At 39.4% G+C, this 27119-nt stretch overlaps 1 protein-coding gene and 1 long non-coding RNA gene across 2 annotated transcripts in view; one reads left to right on the top strand and one right to left on the bottom strand.

Annotated features, from left to right (window-relative positions):
• The window catches only part of asxl2 (ASXL transcriptional regulator 2), a 291665-nt gene extending 281784 nt beyond the window's left edge, over nucleotides 1-9881 (bottom strand). The window contains exon 1 of the mRNA XM_039748788.1: nucleotides 9680-9881. Within this exon, the coding sequence (XP_039604722.1) occupies nucleotides 9680-9736 (57 nt within the window). The 5' untranslated portion in view covers nucleotides 9737-9881. The remainder of the gene's footprint in view (nucleotides 1-9679) is intronic.
• LOC120525995 overlaps nucleotides 9154-27119 on the top strand; it is a 38691-nt gene continuing 20725 nt past the window's right edge. The window contains exons 1-2 of the long non-coding RNA XR_005633056.1: nucleotides 9154-9638; nucleotides 22619-22684. This is a non-coding gene — a long non-coding RNA (uncharacterized LOC120525995). The remainder of the gene's footprint in view (nucleotides 9639-22618; nucleotides 22685-27119) is intronic.

Genomic DNA, 27119 nt, shown 5'->3' on the forward strand with positions numbered 1-27119 from the left:
ACAGTCCTGGCTGTCCGCTACTGTGGGTAAACAGAGCATTGACTGGACCATCAGATAACAAATTTATGTCCTAACGAGCCAAATACATTAATCACTGATCAGTATGATATTGTGATAAGCTGCTATACTTAACATTTACATATACGCTCACAGGCCGCTTTACTAAGTAAACCTCTTCAACTGCTTGCTAACGTAAATGTCTAATCACTGAATGACATGGTAGCAGTCCAATGCATTTAGCTATATAGACATTGTCAATACAACCTGTTGAAATTCAAATCAAGCATTAGAATGGGGAAGAAAGGGAATTTAATTGACGTTGAACTTGGCATAGTTGTTGGTGCCAGACAGGCTGCTCTGAATACTGTATTTCTGAAACTGCTGATCTACTTTAATTTTCACACACTACCGTCTCTAGGGTTACAAAGGATGGTCTAAAAAAGGGAGAACATCCATTGTGTGGCAATTCTCTGGGTGAAAATGCCTTGTTGATGCCAGAGTAGAATGGCCAGATTGGTTTGAGCTGACAGAAAGGCAACAATATCTGTAATAACCACTTGATACAACCGGAGTATGCAGAAGAGCATCTGTGAATGCACAACACATCAAACCTTGAGGTGGATGGTCAACAGCAGCAGGAGACAACACTGGGTGCCACTCCTGTAAGTTAAGAAACAGGCAACAGAGGCTACAACCTAAATTGAACAAAAGAAGATTGGAAAAACATTGCCTAGTCTGATGAGTCTCGATTTCTGCTGCAACATTTGGATGGTAGTGTCCGAACATGGCGCCAAAAGTATGAAAGTATGGATCATCCTGCCTGGTATAAACTGTTCAGAGTGGTGATGGTGGTGTAATGGTGTGGGGGATATTTTCTTGGCACAGTCTGGGCCCCTTAGTACCAATGAGCATCATTTAAATGCCACAGCCTACCCGAGTATTGTTGCTGACCATGTCCGTCTCTTTATGACTACAGTGTACCCATCTTCTGACAGCTACTTCCAGCAGGATAACGTGCCATGTTTCAAAACTCAAATCATCTCAAACTGGTTCCTTGAACATGATGAAGAGTTCACTGTACTGAAATGGCCTCCACAATCACCAGATCTCAATCCTATAGAGTACCTTTGGGATGTTGGGGAATGTGAGACTTGCATAATGGTTGAGCAGTTGAAAAATCTGCAACAATTGTGTGATGCGATCATGTCAATATGGACCAAAATCCCTGTGTAATGTTCCCAGCACCTTACTCAATCTATGTCATGAAAAATAAAGGCAAAAGGGGGTCCAACTCAGCACTAGCAAAGGGTACCTAATAAAGTGTCTGGTGAGTGTACAGCATTACCTTAATTTATATACTCATATAAAAGTATTTAAGCTTGTACTGGGAATATAAAAGGCTTTGCAACCTGAAAGGCAAGGCAACTTACAAATGTAAATAAACACAAAACAAAATAAAATACAAGGCAGAGAGAGCTGAATCTCTAACATAAAATATTTTATATTTCCAAGAACTTGCCAACATATTCTGGCCACAAAGAGAAGCAGGTAGGAATGACTGCTTGAGAAAACATTTGGTCAATAAATAATACAGTTAAGACTAAATGTTATAAATAATACCTGTAAAAGAGGATACGGAAATATTTAACATATCCTGTTAGTTGTCTTGCAATCTGTCTCTCCCAGTTTAACACCGGAGCACCGTCCTGTTAGAATTCATCAAGCCACCTAATCTTTGGTTAGTTTGACACAGGTAGGACTCAAAGTACGGATGTCTGCTCATGTACCTGCTGTACCACAGACCCTTGCTTATTATATTTGCTCCACTTCAATGCCTTAACAGCTGATTATTCCAAAACGTTAAGTTAGCTAACAAGTGTTTTTTTTTTTTACATCCTAAAATATCTGAATGTTTCACATAGGTTTAAATTTTTCTTCTGAAGAAAAAAAAAAAAAAAAGATTCCACAATAGATGTGTTGGCCTGTCTTCTTAGAATGCTGATAAAGGTTGTGTGCAGGAATGTGAAAATGTAAGCTACTTCTAAAATGTAGGTGTTGACATATAAAGATGAATGTGCTATTTTGCTTCACTAATAGTCCACAACGAGGCCTTTTATTTTATTGGAATTTAGTTCAAAGTTATTTTGTCTACACCAATTCACCTTTTCAGTTACCTCATTCCAGACTATGTACTCATCAAAACTCTTCATGAGCCCAACAGTGGAATCCTAAGCAAATGTTACCATTCTAACATAATCCATCCATTATCCAACCCACTATATCCAAACTACAGGGTCACAAGGAGCCAATCCCAGCCAACACAGTGGGTAAGGCAGGAAACAAATCCCATGCAGGGTGCCAGCCCACCACAGAGCACACACACACATACACACCAAGCACACACTAGGGACAATTTCGGATCGCCAATGCACCTAACCTGCATGTCTTTGGACTGTGGGAGGAAACCGGAGTACTCGGAGGAAAACCACGCAGACACGGGGAGAACATGCAAACCCCGCGCAGGGAGGACCCAGGAAGCGAACCCGGGTCTCCTTACTGCGAGGCAGCAGCGCTATCACTGCCCACCATTCTAACATAATCCCAAAGTAAAATACATTCATGAGAGAACAAAGAATAAACACAGAAGTCATAAGACAAGGGTACGTAGGGCACATAAGGTGAGGATGAGGGACAGATAATAAATTTCAGATAATATACGCCAAGCGCACCTCCTGCTTCCTATAAGAAAGAATATCCAACAGATAACAGAAGGATATTGATTGATAACAATGTCAATTCATTTATCAAAATTTTTGTGATGGATAACTGTACCAAAAGTACAGCGGTTTTCAGGAAGGATGATCCAACAAATCTACCAAGCAATTGTAAACGCTAAACTGTACTGTGAACGTGGAAATGCTCCACAATATCTTAAAGGAACTCCTTATATTATAATCTACTACAAGAAACCTCCGTTTTACAAATACCTATCGCCTTCGCCCCCTATAACCAAACTTCGTACAATGGGTGACTGAGCCTTTGCAGTCGCTGCTCCACGGCTCTGGAATGCCCTACCAGAGAGCCTAAGAACACAACAGATTGTGGGCTGTTTTAAAAAACAGCTAAAGACTTTTTTATTTAGGAAAGCATATTAACAAGAATGCCAATATTTATTGTTGTTTTATCTCTGTTTTTATCTTGTTTTGTCTTTGTTAAATATTTTTATGTAGCACTTTGAAATTTACTACTAATGTAAAGTATCTAATAAATAAAATGAATTATTATTATTACAACACTACATCATCCTCCGCATTCTCTTTTCTACAGGCAAACCGGTACAGGTTCAAGTGCACCCTAGACAGAAAGATAGAAATGAATCTCTCAAGATACTTTCACAGCTATAGTTATTGAAACAGCACACAGGTGTTTTATTTACAAATGACATTATACTGTCTAGTGTGAAGGACAGCCGGGTCCCATGCCCGGCAGGGACGCCCCTGCTGCTTATATTCCGGGGGAGCCACCATGGGCACTCCAGTACCTCCCCCGGGATGCTTGGTGGCAGCCTCCATGGCTGACGGTGATTCCCCAACCACCCGCAGGGCTCCATGGGAGATGGAGTCCTCCACAGCCTGGTTGGGGGCTCGGATGGCCGCCAGGGGGAGCTGCATGGACTCAGCAGCCTGGCTGGACGAATCTTCAGCCCCACCCGGAGGTGCAATTAGGACCAGGTGGTCAAGCACCTGGAACACTTCTGGGTGGGTTATAAAAAGGGCCAGCCACCACCACTCGAGCCCCCAACCAGGCTGTGGAGGACTCCATCTCCCATGGAGCCCTGCGGGTGGTTGGGGAATCACCGTCAGCCATGGAGGCTGCCACCAAGCGTCCCAGGGGAGGTACTGGAGTGCTCATGGTGGCTCCCCCGGAATATAAGCAGCAGGGGCGTCCCTGTCGGGCATGGGACCCGGCTGTCCTTCACACTAGGTCAGGGGTCCTCAATCACGGTCCTGGAGAGCCGCAGTGGCTGCAGGTTTTGCTCCAACCCAGTTGCTTAATAAAAAGCACTTATTGCTAAAGTAACACTTCTGCTTCACTTTAGTGATTTTGAGCCCTTATTGCTTAATTTTGTCTTAAACAGCTATTTTAATTGCTCCTTATTATCAATAACATGCAAATGACAAGAGAGAGCAGCATTTTTCCATTTAGCTTATTTACATTTACACCTGTGTGTATTTATCTGCACTATTGGGTTTAATTAAATACTTGGAAGAAAAATGAAGAGAAAAAAGTGAAGGACTGAGAATTACTCATCCATTTTAGCCTTCAAATCACTTGCATGATAGAAAGGGAAAGAAAATCTAGGATATGAGAATGACCTGACATAGCAGAGTTAATTTAATTTCATAGCTTGTTAGTGCTTTATTGGCAAGAATTGCTTTCTAATTAAGCAACCAGGTCAGAACAAAAACCTGTAGCCACTGCGGCTCTCCAGGACTGGGATTGAGGACCCCTGCACTAGGTAAAACAATGTGGAACAATAATAAGTGGATCACAAACATTTTACCATGTTGTGACAGAATCCTACATGTATACAGATGTAGAATTTGACCAATTAAGTCATTCCACACCAGTATGTATTAGTAGAATATTTACCTAACTAATGAACCTGTCTGGTTTAGATTCTGTGGGAGGACAAAAACAGACAGGATGGGGAAGCAATGTGAATTGCAGAAGAAATGAGTAGGCTCCATAAACTTTGCTTTTTAAAGGCATCATATAACAAAATCAAACTGTGAAAGATAATAGTACACCTTTGACTCTCAGCACTAACAAAGATTGTGTCTTCAATGTTTGCACATGGTAACTCTGATAATTGCTAGGGACTACATTTGAAAATTATATGCAAATACCAGTGTAAAAATGATGCAGGATTATTATTTCTAAGTGTAGTACATAGCAATATTTCAAATTAAGAGCTTAATTAATGTAAGCATCTGTTGCGATCTTGCACAGGGCACATTTTTAAACACGTGGTAATGCTTTTCCATAATCTACAGTAATAGCTATTAATATATGGATAGTGACACAATTTTCATAAATTCAGCTCTGTACATCACCACAATGGATTTGAAATGAAGCAATCAAGATGTGATTAAAGCATAGTCTTTCGGCTTTAATTAAATGGGTTTAACAAAAATATCATTTGAGCTATTAAGGAATGAAAGTCATTTTTATACATACAGTAGTTCACCCATTTTCATTGGCACAAAAGTAATGGGACAATTTCATCATAAGTATAATAATCATTCTTTAAATACTTGGTTGAAAGTCCTTTGCAGCAAATAACTGCCTAAAGTCTGTAACCCATGGACATCGCCAAATGCTGAGTTTCCTCCCTAGTAATGCTTTGCTGTGCCTTTGATGCAGCCATCTTCATTTGCCCCTTGTTTGTTGGTCTTTCTGCCTTTAGATTTGTCTTCAGCAAGCGAAATGAATGTTCACTTGGGTAAAGGTCAAGTAACATACTTAGCCATTGATGAATATTCCAGTTTTATGCCTTGAAAACTGCTTAGGTTGCTTTTGCAGTATATTTTAAGTCCTTGTCCATCCCTACTGTGAAGCGCCACCCTATCAGTTTTGCAGAATTTGGCTTAATCTTAGCAGATAGCATAGTCCTATACACTAGAATAAATCCTGCCACTTTTATAGGCAGTCATATCTCTATCTGTATAAAATCCAACGTCTGACTGCTTTTAATGAACTACTTAACGGATTTAGATTGGGTTTTTTTCTGTCTTTTGCTTGAACATTCCAGTTGATTTTGCTACTTCATCATTCACTTACAGGACCAATATTTTCACGCTAATCCAAAAACAGAAGCTATGGGCCGAAGGGAGGGGGAAGCATAACGTCAGGAGTGGGGAGCCGGGCTGGACCCTCCTCACTGTCCTGTTTCACTACTATACGGGCAGTGCCATGGGGAACAGCTAGTCATCTATAACCACTAGTCACCCAGTTCCACTGGCAGACATGCCTTAACAATCCCCATACCATATCTCAAATATGATGTGGTATGCTGCTGATCATGAGCCATTCTTTCCCATCTCCATACTCTTTTCTTCCCATCATTCTGATGTATTTTGATCTTAGTTTCACATGTTCAAAGAATATTGTTTCTGGACTGGGAAGGTTTTTTCAGATGCTTTCAGGCAAAGTGTGATCAGGCCTTACTATTCTTGAGGCCTACCAATGGTGTGCACCTTGTTGTTAAACCCTCCGTTTTTATTTTCATGAAGTTTTCTGTTCTTTATAGATTTGACAACGAAATGCCTACTTCCAGGACAGTGTTCATGACTTGGCTAGACGTTGTAAATGAGGTTTTTGCTTCACCAAGGAACAATTTCTGCAATCATCCATAACGGGGTGTTTCATAGTTGTCCAGGCCTTCTGATGTCGCTGAGCTCTCCAAATTGTTGATTTTGCCACTCCTAGACTATCTACTTTATCTCTGATAGGTTTGTTTCATTTTCTCAGCCCAATGATGGCCCACTTTACGTGCATTGACAGCTCTTTGGACCTCACATCGAGAGTTCACAGCATTAGCTTCCAAATGTAAATTCCACACTTCAACTTCAGACCTTTTAACTGCTTTATTGTTAATTAAAATGACAACATTATTTACACCTGGCCATAGAACAGCTCATAATTCACTTATCCATTTACGTTTGGTCATTTGAGAAGCAGGTGATGACATATAAAGTTCTACAATTTCTAAACCATTTACCCTATTTAGGTGTAAGTACCCTCAGGTTAAAGCAGACAGTCTGCACTTTCAGGCCCTACTAATTATAGAGCTAGAATTCTATAATGTTTTGGTAAAAAGCTAATAACTTTAGCACTGTCCAAATACTTATTATGGAGCTAACTGTATATTAGTTGATAGTTGTACACACGGCCAGAATTTTGCAGACAGTAACCCGGGCTTCAGCCCACCTGAAGGGCCTCAAAATTACTTAAGAATTAGGAAACATTTTATTTGTTGCAGGTTTTTCAAAAGAAACATTTCTGCCACTATACTGACCAATCGACCGGGTCCTCTTTACTGTTAAACCCAAGATAAAGATAATCCATACGCCACTAGTCACATGCACACCATCATCCTCATGTTTACACGTCTCCAGAATTTGATGGCAGTAGGACAGCTTAATACAGGTGGTTGGAAAGAAAGGCATGTGAAGGAAAAAGTGATTTGCCATGCTAATGATAGTTGTTCAGCAGTGGATAGTGGTAGCATTCTAGTTAGAGTGAAGCATACAAATGTGACGATTTTGCATAAATGTAAACTCTGATACCACTTCTGAATGTGCCTGGTGTAACTCTGGACAAAATTCAAAGCTCAGTTCACTAATCTCCAGGGTGCAAGACAGATGTATCATGTACAGATGATCTCTTAAAGAATTTCAGTCTGTTAATAAGCAGAGAATACAACATGTTAGCTTAGCTGTAACTGTAAATAAGCTTATGTGGTCCAATGTATGTTATGCCTCAACTACTGGCTTTCTTTGTACTTATTGTATGCTGTATAATAATCTAAAAGTCTTACGTTGAAATGTGCTCATTAAGAAAACCTTGGATACACCTTATAGACCATCCTGGATGTGGATCACGAGTGAATAATATTTCCGCTTACCTGTCAGATGTTTGCATTTTTTTAACAACTTAGGCTGTCACTTTGTACAGTAGTGAGAAAGCCTTCTTGATAATAAAATCATTCTGCACACCTAAAAGCTGGAGCATAATTCCGTTGTTAACAAATCACAACACTGTGAAAGGGCCACTCGACACTGAAGTGATACAGACTGCATCTCCTGCAATGGCTGTGCCATCTACTTTGAACAACATGTTGTTTATTGACTGCTTAAAAAAAAAAACTGCCAGTATCTGTAAACTGGTGAAAAACTAAACCTGCTGATGTGTTTTTATTTTAATATTTTCCATTGTTTCCTTCCTACTTTAACTGCTGAAAATGACTTGGTGCCAACATAATGGTCTTAAATATTTTCACACATCTCTCCTTATCTCTCTCTCTTTCTTTCTTAATAAATTGACATCTGAAATGAAGCAAACTCTCATTGTTTTCAATATTTGACATGGCTTAATGTGCTCTGATGTAAATCAAGTGTCATTCTGAGCACTGACATTGCATACTTTCTCTCCGTCACTCAAATTATGGTGCCATTTCTATTTTTTCACTACTTTTCATACCTCTGTTGCATTATCTTGCACTCCTTTCTGTCTTTGTGAAGTGCCTATTAAGGTTTAAGACAATCCTCATAATAATATTGTGTATTAGTTGATACAACACATTAGTTTTCCCATGGTTCTCTCAGAACACTTAGGTGGGACCTTAACAATGGTTCAAGCCCTCCTTCTTATGTCCTTCCCTGGTTGTAGCTTACAACTTTGTATGTATTATTCTATAACAACAAGAAGCTAGAACTACTATAACTACTGTTATGGACACTTATTATATTATATAGCTAATGGGATACAGTTTATAAAAGGTTTACGTGGATCAGGCTAAAAATGCTATATAAGTGGACACGAGGTGGCTCCCTCACAGCTCATTGTAAACACAAGGAAAAACAGACTCAGGTAGAGCGAAATGGGCGTGGCCATAACGTCACCAAAAAGCCAGGAGAGACGTGACCGATCGGGAGATCACTTGCGCTAACTGGAATTCAATGTAAAAATGAAAAGGCAATTGTCTATATTAATACATGTTTGATACGCCGTACTTTAAAAACTCTTCAAATCGGCATTACGCCCAGCATAGACTATCGTCCTGAGTTAGTTCCTGCTTCGCGTCCCAGTGCCTCGCCACTTCAGTATTTGTTAAGTAGGTTCGGAAAAATGGATGGCTAAATGGAAATCGTACTAAATTCACTTAAGAAAGCTCAGGTTATTCAACGTACTGTAGCAATTACTGCCCTCTACAGTTATGCATTCTTGATAAATAAAGTCAGGTAAAACGAAACCTCCGGCGCAAGTCTGCTCGCCGGTCAGAACCTTGGCAAGAGTGATGCCCCCCGGCGTGTGCAAAGTGCGGCACTGGCTGACTCCTTTCCAGATGAATAGAAGAGGTCGCACGCAACCTGTTGCTCGCCTTCATTGTGCTGGCACACGACAGCTGGCACGGCCCTAGGCTCACTACCGATTATATTCCGGATTGTTAGAACCGTTTGGTTCCTCACTGAGCTACAGAATGCCCTGCGCTGCCAACTCCTGGCTGGAGGTTACATACTTAAAGTGCACAATTTAACGCGAGGCGGCGCGCTCAGTGCGACCAGGACTGAAGTCGGCACGGCTCACCTCCTCCACCAAGTCAAAGTGTCCTGCCAACACTCAACGGGAACTCCGGCCGCCCAGACTGTCAGTCCCGGAGTTTCGAGAGAGCGCTTCCGTGGCCTGAGCCCCCTGCTGCGACGAGGCCCGCCTGGCTTGGCTGACGCACGACACCACCTTTGGTCGCACGCGCAGGTGACCAAGTCGACAGCTGCACTGAGGAAAGACCGGCGGCGCAGCGAAACATGACGAGAGAACCGCAACAAGAAAAGCAGCAAAGAAAAAACAAACAAGTAAATAAATAAACGCACGCGGAACCCGACCCCAGCCTTACCGTTTTGGCTGCCTCTGCCCAGGTCCTGCCCTTCTTTTTCCTCTGTTTCTCCCTCATGCCGGTAGTTAGGCTGATCGGCGTCTCCTGTGCTCGTATTTGTGGAAATGTTGCTGTAGTTACAGTGCAGGAGCTCCTGCTGTTGCTGCCATATTGGGTTCTTACTGTAAGTGGCGGATCATGTGACACAGCGAGACGTCATCTTACTGTACACGACTATGACAGCTGAGTCTGCCTGCCGGGGGCGGAGGTGGCGGGGTGGGATTTACAGTAAGCCCGGGGTCAACTGGGAGAGCTGCCGGTGTGCTGGATGACGGGGAGGGTGGGAGTTATATAGAGAGAGAGAGAGAGAGAGAGTAGTCAGACTGTTAACTCTGCGACTTCAGATCCCGCTTAACTGATCATCTTATTTTGAGAGCTTCAGGGTTGTAGTCTGAGTAGAGTCAGTACATTTTGTATCCACAATATAATAAACACAGTTGTCTGTATGTGTGTCTGGTCCCTCTGAGAAATATAATCAATCAGTTTGGCATTAGTGGCTCAGTGGTAGAAGTGATGACACAGCATGTTAAGGGTATGAAGTTCAATTCCCAATTGTGATCATTTATATTTAAAAATAAAAATAGTTAAAAACGGAGCATGTCAATGACAACAAAGCAAATAATGTACAGAACAACACTGGTTTGCTAAATAAAAACGAGAAACTTCTTTAAAGATGGGAAACAGGACCACCTCTAAGCTAAGGCTGCGTTGGTACCGGCCTGGAGCGCCATAACTTGGGGGTTTCGGGGGGCAGTGCCAACAAATATCCAAGCTCCCCCACTCTCACTCTTTGATCGAAAGTCACTGTATCGTGTCAAATAACTTCAAGGGAACACGCATTGTTATCCTATACTAATATGGATGCTGTCTGATCTCCAGTAGGGACCCCCCATCTCTCTTAGAGGCCAACTAATACAAAGAGCAAAGTGATAATAACTTCAATGGAGCTCCCCTTGTTCCTAGATGCCATATAATAATAATAGAAATATCAATGCAGTCCTGCCTCCCTGGTAATCCCATCCCCTCTCAGCTAATACATGTAAAAGTAATTGCATTTTGCAAAGGGAACAAGGTTCCAACAACACAGTACCGTCAGTGATTTGGATCCACTGTAATATTTTTTGTAAAATTAAAGATGCAAATTTCTCAGGAGGCACTATTAAATGACATGGTCTAGGGGTGACATATACTCTAGGGCCAGCCCAAAATTGAAGCATTCACAACAATATGAATAATGGAAGCCCATCTATCACTAATGGAAGTTGAAAAGTTTACAGGTGGTCAAGCGAGGCACCTCATAGCAGGCTTTATGGGAATGTGATTGAGAGAGGAAGCGGTGGGCAAGAGGGGTTGAGACACAAGGATACAGAGAAAAGGCATGCCAAGGGTACCCATATGGCAAGAGATATCAAATATTTTTAAATGTATTTTATTGCAGGGCATCAACAGGCAACTTAGGTAGTTTACAATAATAAAGATAGTAGAAAACAGTGTCCTGTACCTCTGGTAGTCCTGTACAGCTGAAATCTTTGACTTACTGTATTTTATCCATCCATTTTTTTTTTGCACATGTTTATTCTAGTCCACTCTTCATTATTATACATTTCACAGTGCCACCCAAGACACTTGACTGGACCAAGCAGGTTTTATATAAGGAAACAAAAAGCAAGCACAATTCAGCAGGCACTCACTTTTCTGGTCTCTGAGCAGCAGTTTGATATGGCAAGTTGATTCCTGGTATTTTTTCTAAATGTTCTCAAGTTGCAGTTTTACTCCCAGAAAGTTAAACGATTCTTTTCAGGCTTATTGTCAACTGTAAATTGACCATGTGTGAATGTGTGCATGAGTGATCTTCTTTCTATCCACAAATAGTTCCCCATCTTGAACAGGTTGTTGCCAAGAAAAGTGATGCATCCTGACCCAGCACAGGAAGACTGGTTTCAGATGGAAAAACTTTCCTCCAAACACAGGATCCCTGAATCAACAAATATAAGTTAAAGAATAGAACTGGGAAAGTGTAAAAGGTTTTGAATAAAGATAATGTAAGAGATTGAAGTGGAAAATAGTAGAATGATGGGAGATTACCATAGTGACCCCTGGCTTACATCCCCGAATAATGAAAGATGTAAACAGGATTTTGCAATAGGGGAAGGGATGGTGGCATTTAAGGAAGGTGTGGCACTAATCATCAGCACAGGGCAAAGACAACAGTGTATCAAATGGTGCACTTGAACATCTTTGGTGTCAAGTATATGTTGTTTGATCATTTCTAAATTAAAGGAGGACAAGGTAGCTCACAACTTGTTAACAGGGGTTAAAAAGAAAGAGAGGATTATAAAAAATACAAATTTTAAGAACAAAATTGAGCTTTTAGACTTAAGTGATATAAGTGGACAGTTTTGATGAAAACCAGTATGGTTCTGAAACACTGCTTCAAAACATTTCAAGTTTGCCTGCTTCCAATGTAGGAAATCTCTTTAATGACTATATGAGCAGAGAACCTCCCATCTATACTGTAGAATATATTATTTATTTAAACATACCAGAGGAGATAATGTATAAACTAATCATAATTTAAACAGCAGAGCATGTGTGAGACAGCATGTTTGTGTAGTGATAAGCACTGCTTCTTTACAAATCCACGGTCATGAATTATATCTGGGCCTATGCCAACTTTACATGTTTTTCCCTGTGTCTATGTAGGTTTTTAAAAAAAATTTCCAACTCTAAACTAGCCTGCATGTATTAGCACAGATGTATGCATTAGTGATCTTTGGCGATGGACTAGCACTCCATCTAGGATTGTCTCCAGTCATTGTAACCCGGATTAAGTGTATTTGAGAAAGCTCCATTACATAAAATGACTCCACAGTGAAATTATGTAGGAATGAGTGAGTTAAAAATGGATGGATAGGAGTCTATTTCTGACCCTGAGAAGAAATAAAAAACAGGATAGCACTGGAACTTTTTACACAGAATCAAACCTCAAAAAAGTCTATCATTCATTGCACGTATACTGTATGAGACTATTAATACTGCATCAATTCTTGACATTCCCTCTGTCAAAATGGATTCCTCCTCCTTTCACTTTCATCTTTGACTCTTTCCATGTCTGACTGTTGCTTGGTAATATGAATCATGCAGCAGTCACATGATCAGTTCAGCCACTGGCCGAGAATCTCAACATTTCAAGTCTGGGCTGAAGACCTTCCCATTGTCCATTCAAAAAGTAATGCACATTCAGTTATGATGTGTTCAGTCTGTGATTAACTGGCATCCAAGGACTGCTCCCGCCGTGCACTTGATGCTTGCTGTGATAGACTTCAGCTTCCCCCATGAACCTGCTCTGGATAAGTCAGTTTAGAAAATGAATGGATGGATGGATCTGAAATTTAGAACTGTCTGTTTTTGGCCCTTTTCACACTTGCATTTGAAGGTAGATGTGTATGTGGCAAATTGCATTCCTGATTGTAATATGGTAAAGCTAAAATACAGAGTAATGTAACACTATTTGTAGTATTAGGCAGGTTTGGCAAGTATGTGTGCATAGATAACATTACTTTATACCAGTCTAGAAGCCTCAGTGTGTATTCCCAGCATGATCACAAATTACTTCAGACTAGAACGTGGGACTCAACAAGGGTGCCGTCTATCACCTTTGCTTTTTGCAATCAACATTGGCCATTCGTTCTCAACATATATTAGAGATAAAGGGGGTTATCGGAGAAGGACCTGAACAGAAAAGATTACTTTATGCAGGTGATATGATGCTGTATATAATCGACCCATAAACGTCTTTTACCACTAGTCCGTAATGCACTTGCAGAATTTCAAAAGTTAACCTGGACTCAAAATCAATTTAAATAAAAGTGTGCTTTTTTCAGTGAACTTTATAGCTCACCATACTAGACTGGACGTTTATTCATTCATTTTATTAGACCAGTTTAAATATCTAGGGCTAAACATCACAAGTAATTATAAAGCTCTTTATCAACACAATTTTGGTATCAGCATTGGAAAAAAAACAAATCAAACAAGATGTTAACCCTTTGTCTCACATGTCTTTGTCACAAATGAACATCATTCTCAAACTTCTATTTCAGAGCATCCCTATATATATTTAAAAATTATTATTTAGGAAATCACACTCAATTATAACCTTTTTATGTGGAATTTGAGACATCCGTGCATTCAAAAGGTGACTCTACAAAGACCTAAAGCAGAATGTGGCATGGCACTGCCTAATTTTCAGTTTTAGTACTGGGTGGCTAATATACAAGCTACAATGACCAGAACATTGACATGAATTAGTTAATATACACCAGCTTGGTCAGCAATAAAAAAGCAGTTTTGCTGTACTTCTTTATATGCACTGCTTTGTGCCTTAATCTATACTAATAAAAGGCAAAGCCCTCACTCACTCACTCACTCACTCACTGACTCATCACTAATTCTCCAACTTCCCGTGTAGGTAGAAGGCTGAAATTTTGCAGGCTCGTTCCTTACAGGTTGCTTACAAAAGTTAAGCAGGTTTCATTTCGAAATTCTATGCGCAACGGTCATAATTGAATCCTATTTACGTACATATATACGTCCATAGCCTGCAGCTCGGTCGCCGTGTGAGACGGAGTTGCGTGCCCCATCATCACACCTCCCACGTAGTTGGCTGCCTGCCTATATTGTGTACCCCATCCCCACGCCTCTCACGTAATTGACTGCCTGCCCATATAAGGCCGTCCGTCGCTCCGGTCTCTTCATTCCCTTCTGTGCTTCGCCACGGTATTCACGGCTCCCTGCTGATAACTGCAGCCTTTTTATTTAATACACGGCTTCTCCGCTGTTTTATTGTTCATTTATTACGATGTGAAGTTATCGATGAAGGCGGTTGTATGCTTACAACACGTGACAGATGCCGAATGTAACGTCAACATAAGTCCTGCAAATACTAACGTAATTGAAACAAATCATGAAACTCAAACTGATTATGACAGCAGCAATCCAAATACTCGCAGAAAAATCCACAAGTTAATAGACACGCTGTCGCTAAATACTTGCAGGCAATTCCACAAGTTCATAGACACGCTGTCACTAAATATTCGCAGGCAAATCCACAAGTCAATACCGGGAATGCCTGTTAAACATCTTAGATTCACGACTAGTGATTAGGGTAGTGAACACTTCAGTGAATGAAACCTGTTATCTTTACAACGGTTGAAAAACACAGAATGTAACTTGAACACATGTTCTCCAAATACGAACCTGATTAAAAGAAATAATAATAATCAAATCCTTGATTACAGCAACACTCATAACAGTCACAAAACAATTACATTGACAATCATGTTACGTTATTTTTAAAATGTTTCCTTTTCTTTTTCATAACTTATTTAACACACTACTTCTCCGCTGCGAAGCGCGGGTATTTTGCTAGTAAATAATAATTATCTTCAATATACCAATAATCCAGTTGTTCACCGATTGTTCTTTCAAAATATGGAACTAAAGCAGGATATAATTTAAGACAGACAAGCTTTTATTTGTTGCTTCTCCACATGATAAATCACCTTTTTCAATCTTCTCAAACCTACTCCATATTTAATCTTTGGATAATGCACAGGATTAAGGCATTTAGAGGACTATATAAATCTTGTTTTTGCATCTTCTGAACAATTGTTCTTCAAATTTAACTTCCAAGCAACAATATTTTTCTACTATTTTCAAACCATACATTTCACAAGAGACCTGATTTTCCAGACCTTCCACCCATTTCTATTCCAGAAGAAACACTGATCAGTCTTCAGCATCTCAACAACATATAAAAACATCTTAATGTCTTTCTCTTTTAAAAGTTTCTAGGGTATGGTGGGGAAGGACCTTAAAGCTAATTCTCAGAAAAGGAGCTGAAATCAGCCATACATAGAATACATTCTACCTCCATATGTGCAAAACACTCAATATTTCAACTTAAAATATTTAATTGATTACACATATCCTGCTTAAAATTGTCCAAAATGTATTTAAGGCAAGATCCAACTTGCGAGCGTTGCAGTTGAGCTCCAGCCTCACTGGGCCATGTTTTGGGCGTATACCAAATTAATATAATTTTGGACAAAAGCCTTTGAGCGTTTACCAGACAGCCTTGGTGTCACAATGACTCCTAAACCATTAACAGCTGTGTTTGGTGTACTCCCAGATGGGCTTAAAGTGGAGACGGACAACTTGATTGTACTGGAATTACTTATACCACATTACTAGCGTGTAGAGTTATCCCGCTTAACTAGAAGAATCCCAGCCCACCTGTTATAAGTCAGCGGGTAGCTGATGTAAAAAATCTCGCTTAGAGGAGCTGTTTAGAACTTCTTTTTAAAATATGGCAAGATTTTATTAATGAAATTTTAGAATAAGCATCCATAATTGGGGGAAGTGGCTCTTCCTGTCTCAGGTGAGGGCTGACTTTTGCTTTGTTAGTTTTTGTTTCTGCTTTCTATTTTAACTCTCTGTTTTTTTTCTTTTTTCCAGTTTGACTATGAAGTCATTTGTTATACAAGTTCGACTTGATTGTATGCAATGTTATTTTATTGAAAGAGAATAAATAAAAAAAAAAAATTGACAGTCATCGGTTCACAGAGCAACAGCACCAGCAGGGTACTATGTGGCTTTTTGGTTCTTGTCAGTGGTGCCCTGTATTATATGAATCTCTTAGCAGTTTTTTCCTATCATTAATTTTTAACCTATTTTGGGTTATATAAGAGACAATCGTATTCTGCTTACACTGACTTCCTACAAAACAGACTCCTGAATCCACACAGGATATTAGTCCATCATGGCACACTTGTTCTTATTCGACTGCACAAGCAGACTAGAGCATTTAATTTTACTTCATTATTGCATCTATCTGTCTTTTGCTTCCAAGAGGAAGGCAATGGATCTGAGACTTTAAGAGTTATTGATGTTGGATATGTGGGTGCAAATGAGTGTTTAAACATCGAAAGCAGAGGGTTGTTGTAACCAGAACCTTTCTTAAATACGGTTCAGTCAAATGTGACTGTTTGTGAATTTGTATAAATGGTTTAAATGCCAACATCACTAATAAGTCAGTGAAATTTGCAGATGACATCAATCAATGCCAATCAGCAGATTGATTAAAGAAAGCAGAGTCCTAGTTTTGGATCCATTTGGAACTAGTAATTGTACTTTGATAATGTACCACATATTCATGTGCATTATACTACTATTTTTGCAGTACAAATTGTGTTTGATCATCAAGTTTTTGCTGACTTTTTAATATAATGTGCTGCTATGTTTGAAATATCATTTTTGACAGGGTTATGTTAGAAAACTGTTAAGTTATAGAGCCCAGGAAAATGTGTTCTTGTAAGCTAATTATTAAACTATTCTCAGCTAATTCAAATTCATTCTTTGTCCCTATTTCTCTTTAGATCTCTTTCTTAAGTCTGTCTTTATGGCTCCATTGATCATATTTTATAATTGATTGTTTTCTGCGTTCTGGTTTTAAGATGAGCCGGCATGCCTTCGGCGACCCAGGGTTATTTAATGTGGAGGGCTGTGCGAGCTTTTATGATTTAAGGGTTTAACTAGCTGGGTTTCATTGTATCTCTTGAAATCTGACTAAAATGTAAATTACAAATATGGTTTTAATGTCAGCTTACAGACAAATTTAATAAGTTACTTTTTACATTGTACAACCTCCATTTGCCAAAGTAATTCAGTAGTGCTGCTCATGTGCAAATACACAACCTTAAGGGAGTTCTATGTTTTTGTCTCACATCTAAATCCCTGCAGATCTTAAAAGCTCTCAAATTCTGGACTGTTCCAACTTTTTTTTCCATAGCACACTACACAAGAGCGCACATTCACTTTAACTGCTGAGTACATTTGGAAATTAAGGAAATTATTTAGTTGGTTTGCAGCAGATGTCATTAATATGCAAATAATACTGTAGAAAATTACTTCAATGGGCGAAATTATTATTCTGTCACTTATACCAAAAGCCCTCAACATTTTTTCTAGTTTATAATCTTTATTTTACATCAGCTTGAATTATGAGCCATTTTGGAAATGAGCTATCCATTCACTTATTTTTGTCTATGTTGAAATGTTTTCATTTCTGTAATATGATACCTATTACAGAAGTTATGCAAGACAGGTGTTAAAATATTCCTAAATTCTGATTTTGAAAATATATCTGCCAGAAGGGGCAGATATTCTATTGGCCCTTCACTTGAAAATTGCCCCAGGAGCACTGAACAGTGGCTGACCTTGCACTCAGACCCCCAAATGTCATGTGAAAAGACAATTTCCTCTGGGGGATTAGTATAGTATATCAAATCAAAACCATTATATACACCTGTATATGCTGTAGTGATCGCTCCCTTGTCCGATTTCCTGCATTGTGGCTTATTTTCATCACGAGTTTGGTCACAGCTTTTCAGGGACTGTAGTTTTATACAGAGTTAGAATTTGAAGGAATCAAATATATGGTTACATACCATTTAGATTCAATAAAAATTAGTTTTACATTAACAACAAATGTACAAGTCATCTGGTATTTTAATCTGTTATCTTATATATAAACGTCTACGGGTGGAAGTGGGTGTGTGTCTGTCTGTCTGGCCCAGGAAGTGAGAGGTGGAGTTGAGGTTAGAGCTCCGCCTCCGAGGGAACAGACAACTCGCTTACCACTAATAACATTAGTGAGGCCAGCACGTCAGCAAGACGAAACATCAGAAGAATAGACAACGTTGCTTGGCCGCTAACATTGGCAACTGGTATCCCTTTTAATTTTCCTCCTGCCGCTAATGCACAAGCGATACAAGCATATTGGCAGATCAGATCCACCTAGGAGAGAGATGCCCAGAGCAGTTCCTTTCAATTACCTGACATTTCAGTTTATTTTCTGATGATTTCAACAGTTTCTAGGACTCCAGGCTTTTAACAGCTTACATGGCTAGTTTTATATAAATGCAAGCATACAAAATGAATTATTTAGCTACATATTGAAGAGATGATATGTATTGGCTACTTTCGGTTCTAAGTGATTCCCAAAGTACCTTATCAGATATAAATCTTGGTCTTAGTGGGCCTCCTGGATGTTCCATTCTAGAATCTGAGCAATGCTAATTTAAGGTGGCTCAGAATAACTAACAATGAATTTCAAAAGAGTAAGCAAATATTAAACACCTAAAAATGGTGGTAATGGGGTCTTCCTTTTGATATGTGTTGATACATCAGGACATAGCAGACTTTAAAGAAACTAAATTCAATTTTATACATGAGGTTTCTTCAGTGAGCCATGCAGTAAAACAAAGATCAGGAACAAACAAGTAGGTTGACATGGAAATAGTTGTAGTTAAATAAATGCAGAACTTTGGAAAAGACAACTCCAGACCTAAAATTCATTCTGATGATGTTGCAGGCCTTGAAATGAGCTGATCATGTTCTAAATCCACTAATGTCACTGTGATGAACAGATAAGAGTGTCACAATTTCTCCACAGCACTGGGGGAGACTAATAAATAACTACAGGAAACCTCTGGTTGCTGTTACCGAGTCTAAGGAGACAATTACTTTTTCCATCCTCATATCATTGAGTCTTTCATTACAATCTATACTAATAAAAGGCAAAGCCCTCACTGACTCACTCATCACTAATTCTCCAACTTCCCTTGTAGGTAGAAGGCTGAAATTTGGCAGTCTCATTCCTTACAGCTTACTTACAAAAGTTGGGCAGTTTTCATTTCGAAATTCTACGCGTAACAGTCATAACTGAATCCTACTTATGTACATATATACGGCCATAGCCTGCAGCTCGGTCGCCGTGTGAGGCGGAGTTGCGTCCCCCATTACCATGCCTCCCACGTAGTTGGCTGCCTGCCTATATTGCATCCCCCATCTGCACGCCTCCCACGTAATTGAGTGCCTGCCCATATAAGGCCATCCGTCAGCAGCAATCCAATAGACACGCTGCTGCAAAATATTCGCTGGTGAAGGACTGTGCTTATGCAAACGAAGATGAGATGGTCAGGGATAGAATAGTGTTTGGCACAAACTCAGTAAAAGTGCGAGAGAAACTTTTAAGTGCTGGGTCTTAGCTAACATTAAATAAAGCCGTGGACATCGCAAGATCGCACAAGATAACACAAGCACAGCTGAGAACCTTCGATGTATGTACTCCGAGCGGCTCACGTGAACTGACTGTGAACGCAGTACGCAGAAAACAAGCAAGAGCTCCAAAGAGCGCTGAACAAAAAAACGCATTACACAATTGAGAAGGCAGCAAAAGAATATGAAGCGAGTGACGCATATAAGCATATTCATAAGTGCAGCTACTGCGGAAACAAAGCACACAGTAGAAAAAGTCAATGTCCAGCTAAAGGAAAACAGTGTAAAAAATGTGGGAAGTTGAACCACTTCGCTAAAGTTTGCAGGACTGGGAAAGGTAAACCCGTGCATGCAGTGTGTGATGTCTCAGATAAAGTGGAAGACGAGCTGTTTATTGATGCAGTAAGAAATGAACAACCCTCTGAAGCTGAACAAACCTTTGTAGACATATCAATAGGAAAGCAAGGTGTAAACCTTAAGTTTAAATTAAGTTCATAGACACGCTGCCGCTAAATATTCGCAGGCGAATCCAAAACTTAATACCGGGAATGCCTGTTAAACATCTTAGATTCACGAGTACCGATTTGGGTAGTGAACACTTTGATGAATGAAACCTGTTATCTTTACAACGGCTGACAAACACGGAATATAGCTTGAACATAACACATCCTCCAAATACAAACCTGATTAAAAGAAATAATGATAATCAAATCCTTGATGACGGCAACATTCATAACAGTGACAAAACAATTACATTGACAATCATGTTATGTTATCTTTAAAATGTTTCCTTTTCTTTTTCATAACTTCTTTAACAAACTATTTCTCCGCTGCGAAGTGCAGGTATTTTGCTAGTATTTAATACATATGAAAATGCCAAAATTGGGTTTTTTGTTTCCCCAGGTTTTAGTTTATGTAATGTTACGTTTTGGTCGAAAGTCTAGTATGTTTCACAGAGGAAAAAGGTTAAATAATACAGAAAAATCAGAAAGGGAGCAAATACATTTCTACAAGGCTATGTATATATGGCTATAGTCATACTGGTTTCCCGTTCAGTGTTTGTTCCTGCCTAGTGTTCAGTGTTGCTGTGACAGATTCCAGCATTCTCTGACCCTCTAATGGGTTTAGAAAAAATAATTGCTTAATAAATTCAGTAAGACGTTAACATGATCCATAAATGTGTTTCCTTTCCATAACATCAGGAGCCAAGCTCACAGGTGAGCTGCGATTGGCTGTTTTAAGGTCTGCCTCCCACATGATTAATTTAATGCAGACATCTAGACCATTGGTCTCCAACGTTCAGTCCTCAGGGCCCCCTGTGGTTGCAGATTTTTGTCCCAAACCATCTTCTCATAATTGGACTCCTATCTTAATTAAGCAAGCCGTTATTGCTTGCCCATTTTTTTTACAACCATTAAATTACAAACTTGTAATGCCATATTTTTGCTGAATTAAGCTGGAATCATTGTGTCGACAGTTACGTACTCATTCTTTTTTCTTTTTATGTTCTGGTTACTTACGCAATTATTTTCTAATAGGCACACAAGTAGGCAACACTGAAGTAGCTGCTCCTTTCAGAGTCATTTGTGCTGGTGCTTGCTGTACCCAACATTAACTGTCTGCATTCAGGTACCATTAAGAACAAAACTTGACAGAAAGAGTGAATGTAAAAACCAAAACAAAGTAACCATATAAATGTATTAAAAAATAAATATGTCTAATTTTCTATGTGCAAAACTGGACTTTGTTATACAAGGTTTTCCATCTGCGATTTGATGGGGCCAACAAGCTTCAACAACAACAATTTATTTCTTGTATATCACACGAGGAATGTTGTAATGGGCTTCAAGAGGCAGTGTTTTTTGACAGCCCCCCAGCCTTGACTCCCTACGATGACACCCCCAAAACGTGGAGGGGATGGAAGAAATCTGGGAAATGGCAACTCAGGGAGAGACTCCCTTTCAGGTAGGTTGGGCGTCCAATGGGTGTCAAATAATGGGGTAAATGCCATATACAAAACAGAACACAAGTTATCCTCTTTTCATTGCCACCTCAGGAATGCAATACAATAGTACAAACTACAAGGCAAAATGCAAGAATAGATTATACTGTATCACTCACTACTTTCATCCAACATTCCTGTCTTTTATCATCACTGTCAACTGATGCAGTTGTCTGAAGTCACCTTCTGTATTAGCCAGGACCAGCTCAGACTTTATAGGAGTACAATTTTTGCATATTCATCAGATGGTCTTTGGACCACAATAACTCCAGATCCTCTAGCAGCTTGAGGTGGCGTAACACCAAATGGGCCGTTATTACTTAATGATACTTGAGCATATCACATCAGTTTTAGTATTGTTACACCCATGTCCTTTAGAACTGACATCAAAATACTACTAATGGGATATAAAACTTTAAATAATCATTCTCCTATTAGTATTTTGGAATGCCTGTCCCTCTGCACTCCATGCTGTAACCTTAGATGTCCAAAGAGCCATTTGCTTATCACTCCAAGAGCCAAGTATAAAAAGTGGATAGGAGGTGTTTTGCGGTTCTGCACCAAAAAATCTGGAATACTTTATTGATAGAGATACACAAGTCTAACACTGCAGATCATTTTTAAAACTCCAAAAATACCCACTTTTTTAATTTGTTTTCTTTTTTGTCACTATATTTTAGTTGTACTCCGAATAGAATATACACGTACAGTCTCATATTCTTCAGGGATTTACAATCTTTACTAATCTCTACTTTTCTCTGCTTTTTTCCCCCCAGTTTCTCCATCCACCACCACCTGATCAAGGAAACATGCAGCCACTAGCGATCCTCAAATAAAAGCAGGTGAGACCCACGGCATCGAACCCCCCTTAAAGCAATGAGGTGTGGCGTAAAGACATCTGTGTTAGGTAGAATGCCCAGTAGGTGCTAGATGGTCTTTTGGCCTTGGAGCCCCTGCAGATATTGTTTTGTTTTGTTTTTTTTTCCCTTCAGCTTATCTGGAGTGTTGTTTGGTTTTTTTCTTACTTCTGTCCTCCAAGTCCATCAGACCTTATCATCATACTCATGTCTAGAGACCTATAATACAATATTATATACTAGGACTCAACTTTTTTTCTAGTTATTTTCTGCTATATAAGCCTGTACTGAGGTGTTTTTTTGTTGCTTACTCATTATTATTCTGATCTAATTTAATTTGTTTTCCTTTTTGTTGTTAATATTTCTTTGATATTTTGTAAAGCACTTTGAGCTATGAAGATGTGCTATAGAAACAAGTGTTGTTGTTGCTGATCAGCCTATCATGATAACTTATAATACACAACTGGCATGTCATCTCATCTTGCTCAGCAAAAGGAATCCCAACCCACCTACCCAACAGAAAAAGAATTTTCTGTTTTACTTAAAATCAAAAAGATGTAATCATTTTATGGGAAACTTTTCAAATGTTCTTTAGAACATTGCAAGCGTTTAGCAGTATTGTCCTTAAAACATTAAGCATGGTGAACCGTGGGCAGCCCTTGGAACATTTCAGTATCTTTGGGTATTAGTTTAAATTAAATCTTTTTCTTCTGCCTAGGAGGGTAGTAAATGGAAATATCTGATCGGTTCTGAATAAGATGCAGTAAGGCACGTCATGCTGAGTTCTAATGTACATAACGTAATAAAACATTGAACTCAATAAAATTGTTTAAAATAGAAAAGAAAGTGTGCAAAGCAAAAATACATTATTGTTTGTAGAGCCACACTTCACCACCTTTATCAATGCATTCATCTAAAATAAAAAAGCAACACTGAGAAATTCAAATCATCAAGATATAAGTAAAAAAAATAATGAAGTCTGTTACTTACAAGGAAAAATGTGACTCTTCTCATTTCAAAGTAGCTCCACTTTGCCCAATACAACCACCAGTGGATCCTGCCTTCAGTCCTTTTTCCTGTCCACCACCCCACCAATCAACACAAAGATGACTCCCTTATTATTCCAAGGAGAAGCTGTTAAAGGCAGCTCAAGTTGGGTATTGTGTATTGCATGTATTTCAAACCACTGGCTCATTCATCCCACCATGTTTAAGTCCCCAAACTCATTGCATAGACTGCTTTTGCCTGCGTCATGCAATACCAATCATCTCAATGGTGACCTTCATTTGCTTCACATTAATTAGGACAACTGGATATCTGTTAGCTGTATTGTACTCTATAATCGTTTCCATTTGACTCTTTTAGAATTAATTGTTAGTGCGCCCTGCTCATCAAATGAGTCAGTCTAATGGGGGTCGCTTAAACTGATAATTGGGGATGGATAATCAACATAACTGACACGTAAATCAAATATCATTATACAATATGTGTTATCCCAGTAGCTCATCAAGGGTGCCTTTGGCTGACCTTTGCTCTCCTGTCGCATCTTAATTGTATAATTTGATATATAATGGCGTGTCGCCTCACAGGTGCTGGAGGCAGTTAGATCTAATTAATGGTACAAATAAGCACTCAACCTTCCAGGAAAAAAGACACAAAACACAAGGCCTTGTTAGTTGTTTTTATTTCTTTCTTCTGAAAAGCCATACCATTCAATGCAGTTTGAAGACATCACTACATAAAGAAGGACACCTAACAGCCATTCATTTAATCAAAGCTGTTATTATGAGCAATCAAAATTCAAAGTAATGTTCCTTTCAGTTGCTGATTTCATTGAACCATCAGTGCCAACGATTTATTAAATTGTCCAACCCTTTTGATTCAGTTCAGGTCATGAGCAGGTGGACCCCATCTGAGTACCATGATGCAAAAGACAACAATCAGCCCCTGGATGTGCCCGACATCACACACACTTACCTGAGGGTCACCAATTAATGCATCATGCATGTCTTTGGGCCGCGGGAGAAAAGCCAGAATACCTGGAGGGTTTGAAAACCTCATGTAGAAACACTGAAAATATTCAAACCACCAAAAGGTGGTATGCTGTGGATTTCAGCATACAAATTCCAAGAACAATCATATATAAACATCTACATATGGAAGTGTGTGTGTCTGTCTGTCTGTCCCACCTGGAAATGAGAGGTGGAATCGAGCTAAGGGCTCCACAAGCTAGGCCAGCACGTTGGCAAACTAAAACCTCCAAAGAAAGAAAAAGTCATTTAGCCGCTAATGAACAAGCAAAGCAAGTACGTCGACAAAACGAATCCTCCGAGGAGAGAGATGCCCAGAGTAGTTCCTTTCAATTACCTGACATCTCTACATTTCCGTTTTCTTTCTGACGATTTCAGTAGTTTCTAAGATCCCGGGAATTTTTACAGAATGGCCTTACACAGCTAGTTGTTTTATAAAGCTTGGTGTATCCACTTTTCTATGCAATTTATCTTTAAAAAATCACAATCATCTTGTGAATGTATGTATGTGAACACGTCTCAAACTCCGCCAGGTTTTCACTCTGACACGACCATACATGGACTATGCTAATTAACCTCATACATATGCAATCACGATGCTGCAGATCTTCATTGGCTGGTAACAGCAGCCTCCCGCCTGACACATTGAAACACCTCTGCCTGCTTTCAAGAGTTGTCTGCATTCTGCAACTCACCATACTACGTCATGAGCAGCATTATAACGCCCCTTCTCTGCATTCTGGGGATCGAGGAAAGGCATAAGGTGCCATCATCTGAGCAGGTACCCACTATCACCTGGCACATGTAATGGCATGTAATAACAAAGGCCATATGAAAAACTAGGGGTCCAGCCAATTGCCTTATCAACAAGCTATTCACCACATGCAGTACCACCATGTCTGCTAAAGATACTTTGCCTTAAAATAAATGAATCATGGGTTGACCCAGACCAACCAGCCACGGCATTTGTCACTCTCATCTTGGCATCACAGATGACTTATACATTCCTGGAATGTCACTGTTTATGGTGAGCTTCATTCTTCCTGGGTCCCCTTATTGCAATGTGAGTGCAGTAAAGTGCTCCGAATAACCAGACACTGCTTTAAATTGCCTTTTTATGTTGGCAGAATCCTGTTTTGTTTTATGTGTTTGCAACCACAGACATACAAAAACTGGATTTAGTGCCTCATCTGTTGGTTAATGGCTTTCTGCACAGTGGGCATAATGGAGTGAAGCTTGGCTGAGATATTCCTGACCAACCAACCAAGCAGCTGATGTCAACTGATGGAAAAAAAACAAAACACTTCTTCTTCAGTGCAGTTACACAGCATTGACCCTCTTTAAAGGGTAATACAATAGAGTCAGTACATCATAATTATTATTTCTAAGGTGTGATATGTTTGTTATGCAACACATATTCTATTAACGACTCTGCAATATGAATTATATCCATGAGTCATCATTTAGCTGCATTTCCTTACCTGACCAAGGGTGTCACGTTTTTCCAGTTTTCTACCCAGTTGTGTGCGCCTGGGTCATAGGTTTTGTCGTAAATATACGCACATTCTCTCATCAAGTTTTATTTTATAAATCCTGACATTTGCATGGGCAGCTGCAAATGTACATTTCAAGCCTCCTTAAGTTTTATAAATCTGACCACTGGCCTGGGAAATGAACCCAGGGCCCTGATGCTGACAGGAAGCAACACAGACCATCAGTAACTAATGCCATCATCAAATGGATAAATAACTGCACAGTTGTATGAATAATCACAATTGAATCAAAAGAGCAGTGTCTGAATGAGCTTGAAATAATCAAACAGGGGAGATGAAAAGATATGAAAGAAGAACTGGTAAGAACTGACAGGGATTAATAAAGAATATCAAAATAAAATAAAAATCAAATAGGGAAGGGCAAAGGTCACATACTGTATGCTTTAATCATGGGAGTGGTGCATTTGAAGTGCAGCATGATATAAAGTAGCACAATAAACCAATACTGTATATGGACAACACACAGGCTTATTCACTCACTGTTTGCAGTAACTGTCACTGTGTAGGCAAAAGTGAGCAACAATAATGCAAAAATACTGTATATGATAATCCATCATTACCTTATTACAATTTAGTGGTTGGTCTCTCACACTGACAGTGCTAGTAGGATTTATGTAACTTTCTAGGTAAACATAAACAGCAGCATGTCAGCTTTTCTATAATTACATAGCAAAGCCATCAAAAACCATACTAGAAATTAAAACAAAGGCGTTGAGATTGAGAAGGAAGAAGGAATCCTCTTAAATATATGTATCCAGATAGTGTAAGTCACCTTGGCTGGAGGTGCCCCCCAACCACTTAATAATTAACAACGGTGCCAGAATCTCAGACTCAGTT

This window comes from Polypterus senegalus, chromosome 3, assembly GCF_016835505.1.
Source record: "Polypterus senegalus isolate Bchr_013 chromosome 3, ASM1683550v1, whole genome shotgun sequence".
NCBI lineage: Eukaryota > Metazoa > Chordata > Cladistia > Polypteriformes > Polypteridae > Polypterus > Polypterus senegalus.